The sequence below is a fragment of the Oncorhynchus gorbuscha genome, linkage group LG10 (assembly GCF_021184085.1).
Source record: "Oncorhynchus gorbuscha isolate QuinsamMale2020 ecotype Even-year linkage group LG10, OgorEven_v1.0, whole genome shotgun sequence".
Taxonomy (NCBI): Eukaryota; Metazoa; Chordata; class Actinopteri; order Salmoniformes; family Salmonidae; genus Oncorhynchus; species Oncorhynchus gorbuscha.
Genome location: NC_060182.1, coordinates 19260229 through 19274518, shown reverse-complemented (window position 1 = coordinate 19274518; position 14290 = coordinate 19260229). Strand labels below are relative to the sequence as shown.

Below are 14290 nucleotides of genomic sequence, written 5' to 3'. Positions count from 1 at the left end.
TTATCACGCATTCATTTGCATCAAGCCTGTCTTGAGCATTTGGCCAAATATTCTTATCCACATCACAGTGAATGTTCTCATTGTTCATGCACCGTGGGAAAAACCTTTCGGCATTGTGAATCTAAACTTGACATTAGTCTGCATTGATGTCGTCATATGCCTCATTCATGGCCAGAAGGAGGGCGGCACGCTCTCGGGGATGGCGATTGTACACCTTCCAACTCCAGAAGAGGAGTGTATGTGGGCAGGTATAGGGTCATGAATCGGGGATGGGCCCAAAACCATGCCTGAAACACCTCTGCAAGGTGGAACCTGACATTGTCTCACACAATGACATAGGTGACCCCTTCACTTTGATAGGCCTGCTCAATTTAATTGAGAAACACATTGTGTAAAGCTTTGTATATAAATAATGCCTATGTCCTACCACACCATCTTCAGAAATAGCTGCGCACATGGAGATGTTCCCCCTACGTTGGACGGTCGCCCATTGGCCGACGAGGTTCCGCCCACGGCGCCGAGTTTTGGCCAGGTTAAAGCCCGCTTCATCAACAAAGATATATTTGCGATGGTTCACAGCAGCATCAGGCACCATCACCCTCTAAAGATATATTTTGGTTAGTTATTTTTTACAGTATAGTTCCAATATGATATTGTGAAGTAGCATGTGCATCAAATAGTAACAGTAATACAGTAAATAGTGATGTACCTGAACATACTCGGCCCTCAGTTGTTTTACTCGGTTGTTGTTTCTCTCAAAAGATTGTGTTTTATAGATAACTGGTGACTTTTCAAAAGGTGGGCGATTGTTGGAAGGCTGATGAATGCCACATTGGCAAAGGTGTCATAGTTCTCCTCAATGACCTGCTTTATTTCAAACAGCCATATGTCATTCCTGACTCTCACCATTTCCACTGCCCACTCCTGCTGGTCGGTCAGCACACAGCTATATCTACCATCCATGGGGTCTTCTGTCAATTCTGAGGGTAGAACAGAGGACACTGTCAATATACAGTGGGGCAAAAAAAGTATTTAGTCAGCCACCAATTGTGCAAGTTCTCCCACTTAAAAAGATGACAGAGGCCTGTAATTTTCATCATAGGTACACTTCAACTATGACAGACAAAATGAGGAAAAAAATCCAGAAAATCTCATTGTAGGATTTTTAATGAATTTATTTGCAAATTATGGTGGAAAATAAGTAGTGAGAAAGTGAGAAGTGAGAAAAGCGATTAAGTGGTCAATTTAGCCAGTCTATAAAACCAGAGAGTTTCTAAACCCAGATGCGTAATTTAAAAAAAAACTTTATTTAACTAGGCAAGGCAGTTAAGAACAAACTCTTATTTTCAATTAGGCAGAACAAGAGATTTGTACCTTGTCAGCTCAGGATTTGAACTTGCAACCTTTTGGTTACTAACCTAACACTCTAACCACTAGGCTACCCTGCCGCGAGACTTCCAGGAATGCTTGCGAACCAGACTCGGCAAAGCCACTGGGCAGACCAGGCCAGGGTTTGGGGTTTGAGAGGTCACCATTTGAGGGAATCAGCTTGGTCAAGTCGGTGACCATCCTTGGAATTGTAATAGATGTGATTAAATTGAGTCCACAAAAGTGACTTACTGTATGGTAACTGATTCCATGTCAGCATCGCTACAGACTGTAGTGTATTTATTTCATTCTCAACCTTTATGTTGCTTTTGTCAGTAATCAACAATATGAAAAGGATTAGACTATATGTACATCAGTTCACATAAGTTACTGGGTAAACAATATGAAAAGGATTAGACTATATGTACATCACTTCACATAAGTTACTGGGTAAACAATATGAAAAGGATGAGACTATATGTACATCAGTTCACATAAGTTACTGGGTAAACAATATGCCAAGCAGTATAACGCACTAGGTATTGACCCCATGACTGGTGTCTGGGGTACTTTTTCATTAAGTGACAGTTTTCCGGATACAGAGTAAGCTTCTAAAATTTCCAGTGTAGAAATTCCCGAAAATAATGACCCATCACTAGATCACAGGCAGTGAGAGAAGATAAAAATTCTTCCTTAGGGATGGATTGAAATTTTCAGAACGGATACCTGGAGGAGAATGGAGGGTGATACTTTTTAAATTTCAGCCATGCGGAGGATTTAGCATTTTAAAATATAGTCCAGGGGAGGGTCATGTAATTTGTAATTGATGACATTTCAGTATTTCACAGTGTTTTTGAATTAGTTGCTTATTAAGCTATCAACTGTAAGGCTGCATCCTTATGTAATACATGTATCACTAGCCACTTTAACTATGCCACTTTGTTTACTTTGTCTACATACTCATCTCATATGTATATACTGTACTCGATACCATCTACTGTATGCTGCCCTGTACCATCACTCATTCATATATCCTTATGTACATATTCTTTATCCCCTTACACTGTGTATAAGACAGTAGTTTTGGAATTGTTAGTTAGATTACTTGTTGGTTATCACTGCATTGTCGGAACTAGAAGCACAAGCATTTCGCTACACTCGCATTAACATCTGCTAACCATGTGTATGTGACAAATACAATTTGATTTGATTTGATTTGATTTCTGATTCAGGCTGGGCGCGCAATATCAACTGCACCTATAGGGTATTTAGTGTGGTCTCAATCAAATCATCCATAGCCTACAGTCTATGAAATGCATGTTTGGAGAATCACAGAGCAAAGTTATATTTCTAAGACCGCTGCTGAGATGGTGTAAATACAACTGAGCTGCATAACACAATGCAATGGATATTCCATCCCTGAGTCCGGCCTGCTCTTCTCTTGCTGATCAAAAACGTTTTTGTATGCTGCCTAACCAATGGCTGTGCTGTGTAGGCATAAGGCAACAGTTTGGGAGGAGGGTAAAAGGCTTTTTTTTTAATCTTGCGTGTGTACTAGCCTATAGCCGGAGGGTCAACATTGATAGCTTGCTACTACTATAATTGATTTTTATTAAAAATAATATGTTTCTTGCCTATGATGTATTTATCAGAGTTATTGACCTCACAATAAGCCAGATTCAAGTAACTTTCATTGTGGTGCTGAAACTTGAAGCAGCAGCTGCAGCACACTCAATAAGAAATTGACAGCTCATGGTGATGAAAGGCAAATTCAAGTAGGCATAATTAATTTAAAACGTTTTAATTTGAATTAGACTTTATGTTGGAGCCTATTTCTTCCTATTAAAGAAATAAGAGGCTAAAGGCTGCTATATCAATAGATGTGTCAGTCAATTTCTCCACCCACCATGCACTCTTTAATTAAACTGCCTACCTCAGTGTCAGTGAAGGCCTGTCAAGTTAAAACCAAGACTTGAATTAAGGGGTATGAGAAGGTATGCCATAGGCCTCGCTTTATTAAAGAAAATGGCAAACAGCACAGGCCTACCCCTTGTTAGCTTAAGGTTTTTAAGAAAATAAAACTGATCTGAAATATAAAGTGATCTATAACAGTGCTTTGGTCCTCGATGCATTATGCTAAAAAACAGCTGTAAAAAACCTGGGAAAGATGTGACACCGATGCATATGGGAATATCATTGTTTAGTTTCCTTGAGATTCAAAGGCTGAGCTACAACCTCCTATTGCCCAGGAAACAAAAACTAGATTTTGCTTGGGAAGTAATCTAATCTGTCACTATCCATTGATTAAGATATTCACTTTCTGTACAATAGAAGATGTATAAACCCAGACATATTTTATGGAAACACTTGTGACCTTATCTCGTTTTACACGTTATTACACCAACCTCGTGACAAACTCAAAAACAACTTTATATCGAAGGAGTGACTTTTATATTTATTGGCTTGCACATGCGCAGTTTGGCGAGACGACCGTTACACCCGATGGCGTGTTTCTGCGCATGAGGTTAGCTAGGCAACGTTGCCATGAGCTCGACTGCAAAGCATGATCGAAATATCTATTGGGGAAGCAGTTTCTGCCTGTCTTTGATAAAATGCTGTTACGGGAGTGGAATAAGTTACCCTAACCAGAAGGCTCGTTCGAGGGGAGCACTTTTGTCAAGTCAGTGACGCTTTTCAAAGTGTGTTGCATTATGCTTAGAAACATTGTCCAACTTGCGACTACATGATCTTTACAAAAATCATGTGACCAAAGGTCATGCACTTTTTGATGAAGTCGCCTTACAGTCGCTGCACTTCTCACCAACTGCACCATGCAGCCATCACCTGCATTGTGGGAGGCAGTATTTGTCAACTAATTAGTGGGTGTTTTTGTTTGACCCATGCTGACGTGGCAGAAACAGGAATCACCTTTGATGCAATTCTAAAGCTACAAACGAAAGTGATATTTGAGACCTCTAACCAATTCATTGCACACACATTATGTTTTCAGTTTGTGAGTGTGTGACATGGGGATATAGAAAAGTTTGAGACATTTATACAGAAAAACGTTTATAGGCAATTGCAGCTATGTTGATCTGAGCCTTATTGTTGAAAAACAATTACCATGTACAACTTTCGTACACTGATACACCTCCCCGACTTCACTCGCCACATTGTATCTACAGTCGGCTTCATTAGGCTTACTGTTTGAACACATCCAGATACTTTTTCATCGCCCCAATCGTTAGAGTAAGGACAGTGGAGGCTGCTGAGGGGAGGACGGCTCATAATAATGGCCGGAACGGGGCAAATGGAATTGCATTATACCATTCCGCTCCAGCCATTACCACAAGCCAGTCCTGCTCAATTAAGGTGCCACAACATCCTATGGGTAAGGATCGCTAAGGTATAATAAAAACTGAGTCCAAGATGTCCGCTCGTTGTTTTCAACGTAATCTACTCATGTTCGCATTCCGAATCATGGACCATCTATATCCGGGTTGCATCCGGTTTATACTGACCAAAATGCAAATCGGAACTAGGACATTTTTACATTTACGACTTGCTAACTGGTTGTAGTTATACACCTGCCATGTTCAATCAGTTAGCAAGTCGAACATTTCAGAGTTTTCTATTCCGACTTTTCATATTAACATGGCAACAGGGAGCAGCACCATCAGCAACAATGCCTTCTGGTCATCATCCAAAAACATGCTGTGAGTAATGGGGGACGGCCTCTGCAACAATTATTTGAATAATTCAATGGATGTTTTGTGGACCAAAGTGATGGCTAAAGTGTCTTATTAGGAATTTTCTAATCTGCCTTCTCTATGAGGCCGTGTATGGAAATAGGCTTTATGGGCCGTGTCAGTACCGAAATTAAACTGTAGGAGCAGTCGAAACTGTGCTTCAAAACGAACTCTGGCCCCTTGGTAAGGATTATGGGTGTGATACTAATCTGATCCTAGACCCGTGGTTTAGTCAACCTATCAGAGAAGAGGGCATCAAGAAAATAAGGAAATAAATGTCATCTCACTCCACCTTCTCTGGTCATGTGACTATATAAACCGCAAAACAACACGGGTGATCGAAATATAAGTCTGTAAATAGTTGTCCTGCGAGAAAGAACTTGCTAGCAAGATAAATTGTTTACACTTTACAGGAAATTATAACTGGATCCACACCTGTCTAACAGGCAGGCCGTTTCAATGCATTACAGAGAACCGAAAACGCTGCGGAGATGGACGCGTACGATTTGTTTACAAGTTGCAGAAAGGGCGACATTTCCAGAGTTAGGTAAATGGAGTCTGTGGAATAGAAATGCGTAGTTCGCAGCAACGGGATGAGGATATCTAGCTTGTTTAGCTATAAACAAAGACAACCTTGTGGTCAGTAGTAGTGTTACAAATATTTAGTAAATTTGTCAGTGAGCTAACGTTAGTGCCTATGTTAGCATACGCTATGCTATTTGCGTTGGTCTGTTGAAGTCTGGTCCTTTGAAGTCATGCCAGTGGCGATATTGTGTTTGTGTGTTTTGGTATTACTAGGTTCAATTTATGTGCATGAAAGCAGGTTTAGCTAGAAACTATGAATACAACTCTTGTTTATTCTGCGCACATATCTGGCAACTTCCAACCTGGAAACTTTTCATCTTGACCGATATGCAAATTTGAAGTAGGTTGCTTTCCATGCTCTTCTATCTATTAGTGAAGAGTGCAATAAAAAACAATATTCCTCAAAAGTGGGCTATATGGTGTTAACGTATGTTAAATCAAACAAGGTAGTTTGTCAGTCTAGAATTTGGAATACAGTTAGGATTGTACTGTTTGTATGGAATGCGAACATGTGGAGACCAGCATTAAGATGAAGACCCGTTTCTGCCATAACCCGTCTTATTAACTGCCTGTATTGGCCTATTGACCTTCCATTTTCCTGTCAAGGTATCTTGTTGAACAGAGAGACGTGGACCTCAATGTAAGAGACAAATGGGACAGCACCCCGTTGTAAGTACGGAGTTAATATTGCAGAATATAACCTGCACACTATATTTGACAAGATCATTGTTAAGAATGTAATGTAACTTAACAATGTATTCTTCCACAGGTACTATTCTTGCCTCTGTGGCCATGAGGAGCTCGTCCAGTACCTGTTGGCTAATGGTAAAAGCTGGAATTTGCCCCAAGGGTCAAAGCACATGTACATGGTTTAAAAACAGGGTTGAGGGGGGGGGGCTTATTCTAAAATGGATTAAATTGTTTTCCCCCTTCAATCTACACACAATACCCCATATTGATGAAGCAAACAGGTTTAGACATTTTTTTAAATGGATTAAACTGAATATAACATTTGCATAAATATTCAGGCCCTTTACTCAGTACTTTGAAGCACCTTTGATAGTGATTACAGCCTCAAGTCTTCTTGGGTATGTCACTACAACCTTGGCACACCTGTATTTGGGGAGTTTCTACCATTCTTCTCTGCAGATGATCTCAACCTCTGTCAGGTTGGATGGGGAGTGTCGCTGCACAGCCATTAAGGTCTCTCCTGAGATGTTTGATTGGGTTCAAGTCCGGGCTCTGGCTGGGCCACTCAAGGACATTGAGACTTGTCCCGAAGCCACTCCAGCATTGTCTTGGCTGTGTGCTTAAGGTCGATGTTCTGTTGGAAGATGAACCTTTGCCCCAGTCTGAGGTCCTGAGCACTCTGGAGCAGGTTTTCATCAAGGATCTCTGTACTTTTCTCCGTTCATCTTACCCTCGATCCGGACTAGTCTCCCAGTCCCTGCCGCTGAAAACATCCCCACAGCATGATGCTGCCACCACCATGCATTAAAGATGGTGCCAGGTTTTCTCCAGATGTGATGCTTGGCATTAAGGCCAAAGAGTTCAATCTTGGTTTCATCAGACCAGAGAATCTTGTTTCTCATTGTCTGAGAGTCCTTTAGGTGCCTTTTGGCAAAGTCCAAGTGGGCTGTCATGTGCCTTACTGAGGAGTGGCTTCCGTCTGGTCACTCTACCATAAAGGCATGATTGATGGAGTGCTGCGGCGATGGTTGTCTTCAGGAAGGTTCTCTCATCTCCACATCGTGTTGTTGGTCACCTCCCTGACCAAGGCCCTTTTTAAATTGGATCTTTATTTAACTAGGCAAGTCAGTTAAGAACACATTTTTCTTTTCATTGACGGCCTAGGAACAGTGGGTTAACTGCCTTGTTCAGGGGCAGAATGACATTTTAACCTTATCAGCTCTGGGATTTGATCTTGCAACCTTTCAGTTACTAGTCCAACGCTCTAACCACTAGGCTACCTGCTCCCCTGATTGCTCAGTTTGGCCGGGCGGCCAGCTCTAAGAACGGTCTTGGTGCTTCCAAACTTCTTCCATTTCAGAATGATGGAGGCCACTGTGTTCTTGGGGACCTTCAATGCTGCAGAAATGTTTTGGTACCCTTCCCCACATCTGGTGCCTTGACACAATCCTGTTTAGGCGCTCTACAGACAATTCCTTCAACCTCATGGCTTGGTTTTTGCTCTGACATTCACTGTCTACTGTGGGACCTTTTATATAGACAGGTGTGTGCCTTTCCAAATCATGTACAATCAATTGAATTTACCACAGGTGGACTCCAATCAAGTTCTAGGAACATCTCAAGGATGATTAGGGAAACAGGTGCCCCTGAGCTCGATCTCATAGCAAATAGTTAGAATAATTATGTAAATAAGCTATTTCATTTTTTTTATTTTTTTTTATACATTTGCAACAACAACAATAAAATCTGTTTTTCGCTTTGTCATTATGGGGTATTGTGTGTAGTGAGGAAAAATAATTATTTAAACTAATTTAAAATAAGGCTGTAAAGTAAGAACATTTTGAAAAAGTCAAGGGGTCTGAATGCTTTCCAAATGCACCGTTAACCTATATGCAATTAATTGTGTCTTGGAGGTGACCTGTACACTGTTCCATTTGGGCTTTCAGGAGCAAAGTGTGAAGCCAACACATTTGATGGAGAGCGATGCATGTATGGGTCTCTGAGTGACTCCATCCGACGTCTCCTAAAAGAGTACAAGTGCATCACAGCCCAAGCCATGCAGAGGGACTATTATGACCACTTCCTTCTCACGTAAGGCACTGTAACGCTACAATGCATCTTAACTGCATCATAATGTTTTATAGCCGTTAGCTTTGTGTTTTCCTCATTTGGTGTTGCCTGTACTTCTGTTTGTCTGCTTATATTATACAGAAGCAGTGAAACTCTAACATCAACACTCATTTGGCCCTGCTTTCTCCCTGTCCTCCCCTTCTGTCTGTGCTGTCTGTATCTAGGTTACTGGAGCAGGGCCAGTATAGTGACGTCAAGTTCCTGGTTCACGGTGAGACATTTCAGGCTCACCGCTGTGTGCTGAGCGCTCGCTCAGAGTACTTCACAGCCATGTTTGAAACCAAATGGAAAGGAAAGAACTTGATCCCCCTCAAACACCCTTTGGTAGGTGTTGTGTTACACCACCTTTTTCAGATAGGCATGACAGCAATACGTTGGATTGGACGGGGGGGGGGTGTAGCAGCTATATTTGAAGTTATTGATAGAAAATGTGTTTACTTTAATTTATAATATGCTATTTACCTTGTTATTGTGTTAGGAGTCATTACAACAAGCACAATTGCAAACCATTTAATACAGGGATTATATGAAGTATGTACTAAAACGATTGTTTCAGTAAGAATTTCTGTGGAAACAAACTCAATCAGGGCTGTATGCATAAATGCTACCAAAACATTCACTGGGCCAAAAGGGAATCTAAAGTAACAGTGTAAACACCGTAAAAGATCCATATGAATAAAGAAGAAAACATGTTTCACCCTGTTTCAGATCAACCCAGCAGCCTTTGGTGCCATCCTGCAGTATTTTTACACTGGTGGGTTTCTCTTGGTTGAGGTGTATAACTAGATGTATGAATGCAGAATTAGGCTAAGATCACGAATTAACATAATGGAAGTTGACATGTTGACATTTTAATTAAGATTAGGCAAACGTGCAGTATGTAAAATGGCATTTTGCATTCAAAGATGTCTAAGTATGTCATAGTCATCCCAGTGATTGTAAAGGATGCCTGATTGATTGATAACTGATATGTATGTTTCGATCCAGTCAGAAGATTAGGGTATTTTCAGTCTTTCTTTCAAGAGGTTAGGAGTCATATGGCATCCATAAAGTCTAACATTACTGCATCGTAAAGAGCCAGTATACACTGTCTTTCAAAGTTGTGTAGCGTACATTTAGTGTTACAAAGCTATGAGCTAACCGGCTTTCGCTTCCAGGTCGTATGGACATTGATGTGAGCCACGTGGAGGACTGCAAGCGGCTGGCCAAACAGTGCAAAATGGGCGACCTTATTGATGAGTTGGAGAGCAAGTGTAAACAGGTGTATGAGTTTGGTACGCTCCTGCTTATTAAATCTCCTGAAATTAGGCCTACACGTTTACATTGTTACATGGTGTCTCACCTGTCTCTCTGTGTCTGACTCCATGCATAGTCTCCAATAAACCAGGGACCTGTGTAAAGGTTCTGACCCTGGAGCCTCACAGCTGTCAGCATCAGGAGGAGATGGCTCAACTGGCAGACTGTGCCCTCCCTGCTGAGCTAAAAGTAAGAACATTACAAACTAGCCTGGTCCCACGTCGTTTGGGATTTAGCCAACTCTTCTAACTATCATTGTTAGCATGGCAAGAATAGTCCGAGACGTTGACTAAAGCACATACCAAACATATGTGGGACCAGCTAATCATATTAAAGGCTGCCACTTATGATTGTCCCTTGATGTAAATAAACCTTTTTGTTCATAATAAGTTCATTGTCTTTGTCGTTTTGTTTTGTTTTTCTGTAGGTGGGATTTGGCGAGCTTCCATTTGACAGAACTGACAACTTCCCTAGCTATCCTGACATTTGCTTCAGGGTTGAAGGTTATGACTTCCTGTGTCATAAGGTGTGCTCCACATACCTCTAACAAAATACAAAGATGTATGAGTTAATCGTCAGACTATGATTTTGGAATTAGTCATTATTTATGCATCTCCTCAGTTAATTATTATGGGCTAAAAAGTTGTCTTTATCCCCTCTGGACAGGCATTTTTCTGTGGACGCAGTGACTATTTTAAGGCGCTGCTGCAGGACCACTTCAGTGAGGGAGAGATGATGCAGTCCCAGCCCAGCACCCCAGTCCTCACCATCCACAACATCTCCCACGAGATCTTTATCCGTCTCCTCTATTACGTCTACAGCGACGACACGGAGGTCAGTTCAGACAGAATTCCTGCAGTGATGATATTTCTATGAACTCACCAGTCTTGTCTTTCTCTCCTAATGTATTGTACTACTCTCTCTGCCTGGGTCCAGCTGTCCCCAGAGAATGTGTTTGATGTGCTGTGTGTGGCTGATATGTACCTGCTCCCCGGGCTGAAGCGTCTGTGTGGTAAGACGCTGGCCAAGATGCTGTGTGAGGATAACGTGTTGCACATGTGGAAGACAGCCAAGCTCTTCAGACTGTCTCGTCTGGAGGACCAGTGCACGGAGTACATGGCTAAGATCATAGAGCGGGTGAGTGTCTGTCATTCTAGGCTGTGCAAGGATGGTCGTTGCTGTGTCTCATCTGACCTCTTCCACTCTCCTCAACAGCTGGTAGAGAAGCCTGAGTTTGCTGACATGATCAAGGAGGATGCTGGGGCGGTGGAGGACCGACACGAGACTGACTCCATCCCTCTGGTGGACGACATCCGCTTCCACATCACCAGCAACGTTCAGACCTTCAGTGCCATTGAGGAGGCCAACGTGAAGCTGGACGCCCTGGATCAGCTGCTCTCCACCATCGGTCTGGAATGCTAATGAGAAGGTGTGGTGGTGTGTTAGGGATAGTACTGGCTAAGCTAGCTGCTAGCCACAACCAGTGGCAAGAAGGACTTGTATTGGACTGTTGAAGGGTATTGGGGGAGACATTAAATAGCTTTCACATTATACACACAAAAAGAGTGTTTATTTCACCAGCAATGGCTTCAAATAGTTTACATGCTTCTGGGCCAGACCAGGTGGTGGGAAAAGCACCTTTTTGTGAATAATGTGAAAGCTGATAATGCAACAATTTGTGTATTGGGTACATTCTAGTATTGACCTGGAATGTCACAAAGACCGAAGTATGTAGGGACTGGAGGCGTCAAGTTGCTATTGAGTATCTAGACAAGGATAGGGTTGCTGAAGAAGTTGAGGATGATGTTGCATTGGAATGAAACACACAGATACAGAAGCCCATGTGATGAGGATGAAGAGTGAGGAATGGAGTGTGGACTCTGATTGTAATATATACTTTCGTTTGTGGTTTTATTTTGAAGTAATGTCTTTTTCTTGGAACAAAACAGTTGGGGAATGACAAGTCATCTGACCACAAACATTGTAGACCCAATATCACAGAAGATATTACAGTATGTTGGCTTAGAAATGTAGCTATTAAAGAACCTTCGCATTTGTGTGAAAAATACCCAATTATGAAAATCTCTGTTTTTAAACAAAGAGACTCAGAGAAAGAGCAAATATTTTACTCGTGTGATGAATTAGAATAATTATAGAATTCTGAATGACAGCAAATGTTTCCCCTAACATGGACATCACTCTTATTTTTACTTTCAAATTTTCCTGACTGGGATGCATTTATTAAACTATGTTTTAGCGGCTTGCTTTTCTTAAGAGGCAAGACATTTTGATTATTTTTCACCTTGCGCTAGAATATTGTAGGCCTAAATGCATGCTGATTACTCTTGTTGTGTATGCATGATTTATCTTTATAGACTGTAGCTTTTTATTTAGGTATTAGGAGAGAGGAAACCATAGCTAGTTACATGGCTATGTTAAATATTGTTTAAATCCAAAAAATAATGAAAAGAAATTCAGCCTCATATGACAATGTATTGAAACTTTTACTGTTAATTATGCGTAAAGTAAAGAATTTGTTTTTCTGATTTAGTTTTGAAAAAATTATGACTGAGTCAAGTAAAGACCCAATAAGAGATCATTTACAAAATTGTATTGTTTTTTTATTTTTAGTTGGCAATAATTTAGAGAACTCATGACACAACTTGTAATCTACTTGATTTGATAACTAGATATTGAATCCTGTCAGTCACATTCATGCAGCAAATGCATTTACCCTCAATTTGCATGCAGTGTGGGGAAACCACAGTAAGAAGGAAGTGAGTATTTTCACATACAGCAGTCACAATGATCCTCATTTCCTTAAAGCATACTTGCATATACATGGACAAGCAAACAGACAACTAACCACATTTTATTTATTTTGAACTCAATCTAAGTCCCAATATCTCTTATCTTTAACTATGACATTCCACTGCTATGCATATATCACTTTCAAAATACAAATGTATTTTTCATTGTCAACTTTATCACATATACTACTGGATAAGCATAGGATTGTGCTGTAAATAACAACACCTGTACATGCTGAACAGACAAATACATGTTATTTGTTTGTGAAGCTTGTGTGATTTAAGTTTCTTATGCGCACTGTTCTTGAAGAGGATAACGCACGCTATAGTTAGTAATGATTTCCCATTATATTCACAAAGTAGGATCAATCATTTAGCCAGTCCGCTTTGATAAATATGTAAGGGATAATCAACGAGGGGCTGTGCCTTCTCTGGAAAATAATGAACAAAGTGGAAGGTGTGCAGCTGAGTTGCATTATTTTCCAAAGAACGTATAGAGCCCCGAGTTGATTATCCATTTTATATCATGGCTATAATTTAGCACATTTACCGCTAGAAACGTGTTCAACATCCACTTGGATAGCGATGCAGTTTACTAGCTAGTGACGGTAGTTGCCTTGGTAACCAAACAAACGTGCTAGTTTAACTAACCAAACCATCAGTCGTAGTTTGCTATTATGAAAGTCGAAGTCTACAATGCCAATGATGTTTTCAATTCGAATTTTGCTTTCAAAAGCAGCTCAAACATAGCACATGTAAGAATGAACTATAGCCATTGAATTATACCGTGCAAATATACCATGCGTTATAGGGAAATGATGCATGTTCTAGAATGCCCTTCAAGTTAATCCAAAACAAGTATTCAACAATGCCATGGTATAATTAACCAATAAAGCCCGAGGGGGTGTGATATGTGACCAATATACTACGGTTTAGGGCTGTTCTTAAGCATGATGCAACAAGGAGTGCCTGGATACAGCCTTTAGCTGTGGTATATTGGCCATATACCACAAATCCCTGGGGTGACTTGTTGCTATTATAAACTGGTTACAAATGTAATTAAAACAGTGAAAATAAATGTTTTGTCATATCAGTGGTTTACGGTCTGATATACCACGGCTTTCAGCCAATCAGCATTCACAGCTCGAACCACCCGGTTAACAATTGGATATAACTTGTTTTCTCTGGATGTTGACGTGATTGTGTGTGGTAGTAGGATGGTCCATGACAGTGCTTCCAATTTTATTTTATTTTTTTACTCCTGTATTTAGCTTTTATTTGAAACAGAAATGTTTTACAATTGTCACATTGTTAGCAGTATTGACTCCACATACTTTTTATTTTAAGTGAAATAATATATTATGGACAAAGCTGTCAATACAATAAAAAGTGAAGAAAAAATGCATTTCCATTGGTGTTTTTGTTCTAATTTGAAAGTTACTTGTACATATTATTAAACACATTTTTCTTAAAGTCTAAAGATCTGGCCCGCAGGTGATTTAAAAAAAATGTTAGACATACAGTACATTCGGAAAGTATTCAGACCCCTTGACTTTTTCCACATTTTGTTATGTTACAGCCTTATTCTAAAATTGATTAAATTAAACATTTTCCTCAATCTACACACAATACCTCATGAGGACAAAGCAAAAAAAGGGGTTT

The 14290-nt window shown here is 40.4% G+C and overlaps 1 protein-coding gene across 3 annotated transcripts; it reads left to right on the top strand.

The window, feature by feature from the left end:
- Nucleotides 1–4886: 4886 nt before the first annotated feature.
- abtb1 (ankyrin repeat and BTB (POZ) domain containing 1) lies at nucleotides 4887–14033 on the top strand. 3 transcript variants are annotated; one of them, XM_046365075.1, is made up of 12 exons: nucleotides 4887–5084; nucleotides 6309–6371; nucleotides 6472–6527; nucleotides 8339–8483; nucleotides 8687–8846; nucleotides 9231–9276; nucleotides 9680–9796; nucleotides 9895–10007; nucleotides 10246–10344; nucleotides 10485–10652; nucleotides 10755–10955; nucleotides 11034–14033. In XM_046365075.1, the coding sequence occupies exons 1-12, from the start codon at nucleotides 5023–5025 to the stop codon at nucleotides 11238–11240; spliced, it is 1437 nt and encodes a 478-aa protein (XP_046221031.1). In that variant the 5' UTR covers nucleotides 4887–5022; the 3' UTR covers nucleotides 11241–14033. The 3 variants fall into 3 exon arrangements, with proteins under 3 accessions (XP_046221031.1, XP_046221032.1, XP_046221033.1); XM_046365076.1 differs by lacking the exon at nucleotides 4887–5084 and adding an exon at nucleotides 5404–5664; XM_046365077.1 differs by lacking the exon at nucleotides 4887–5084 and adding an exon at nucleotides 5738–5756.
- Nucleotides 14034–14290: the final 257 nt, after the last annotated feature.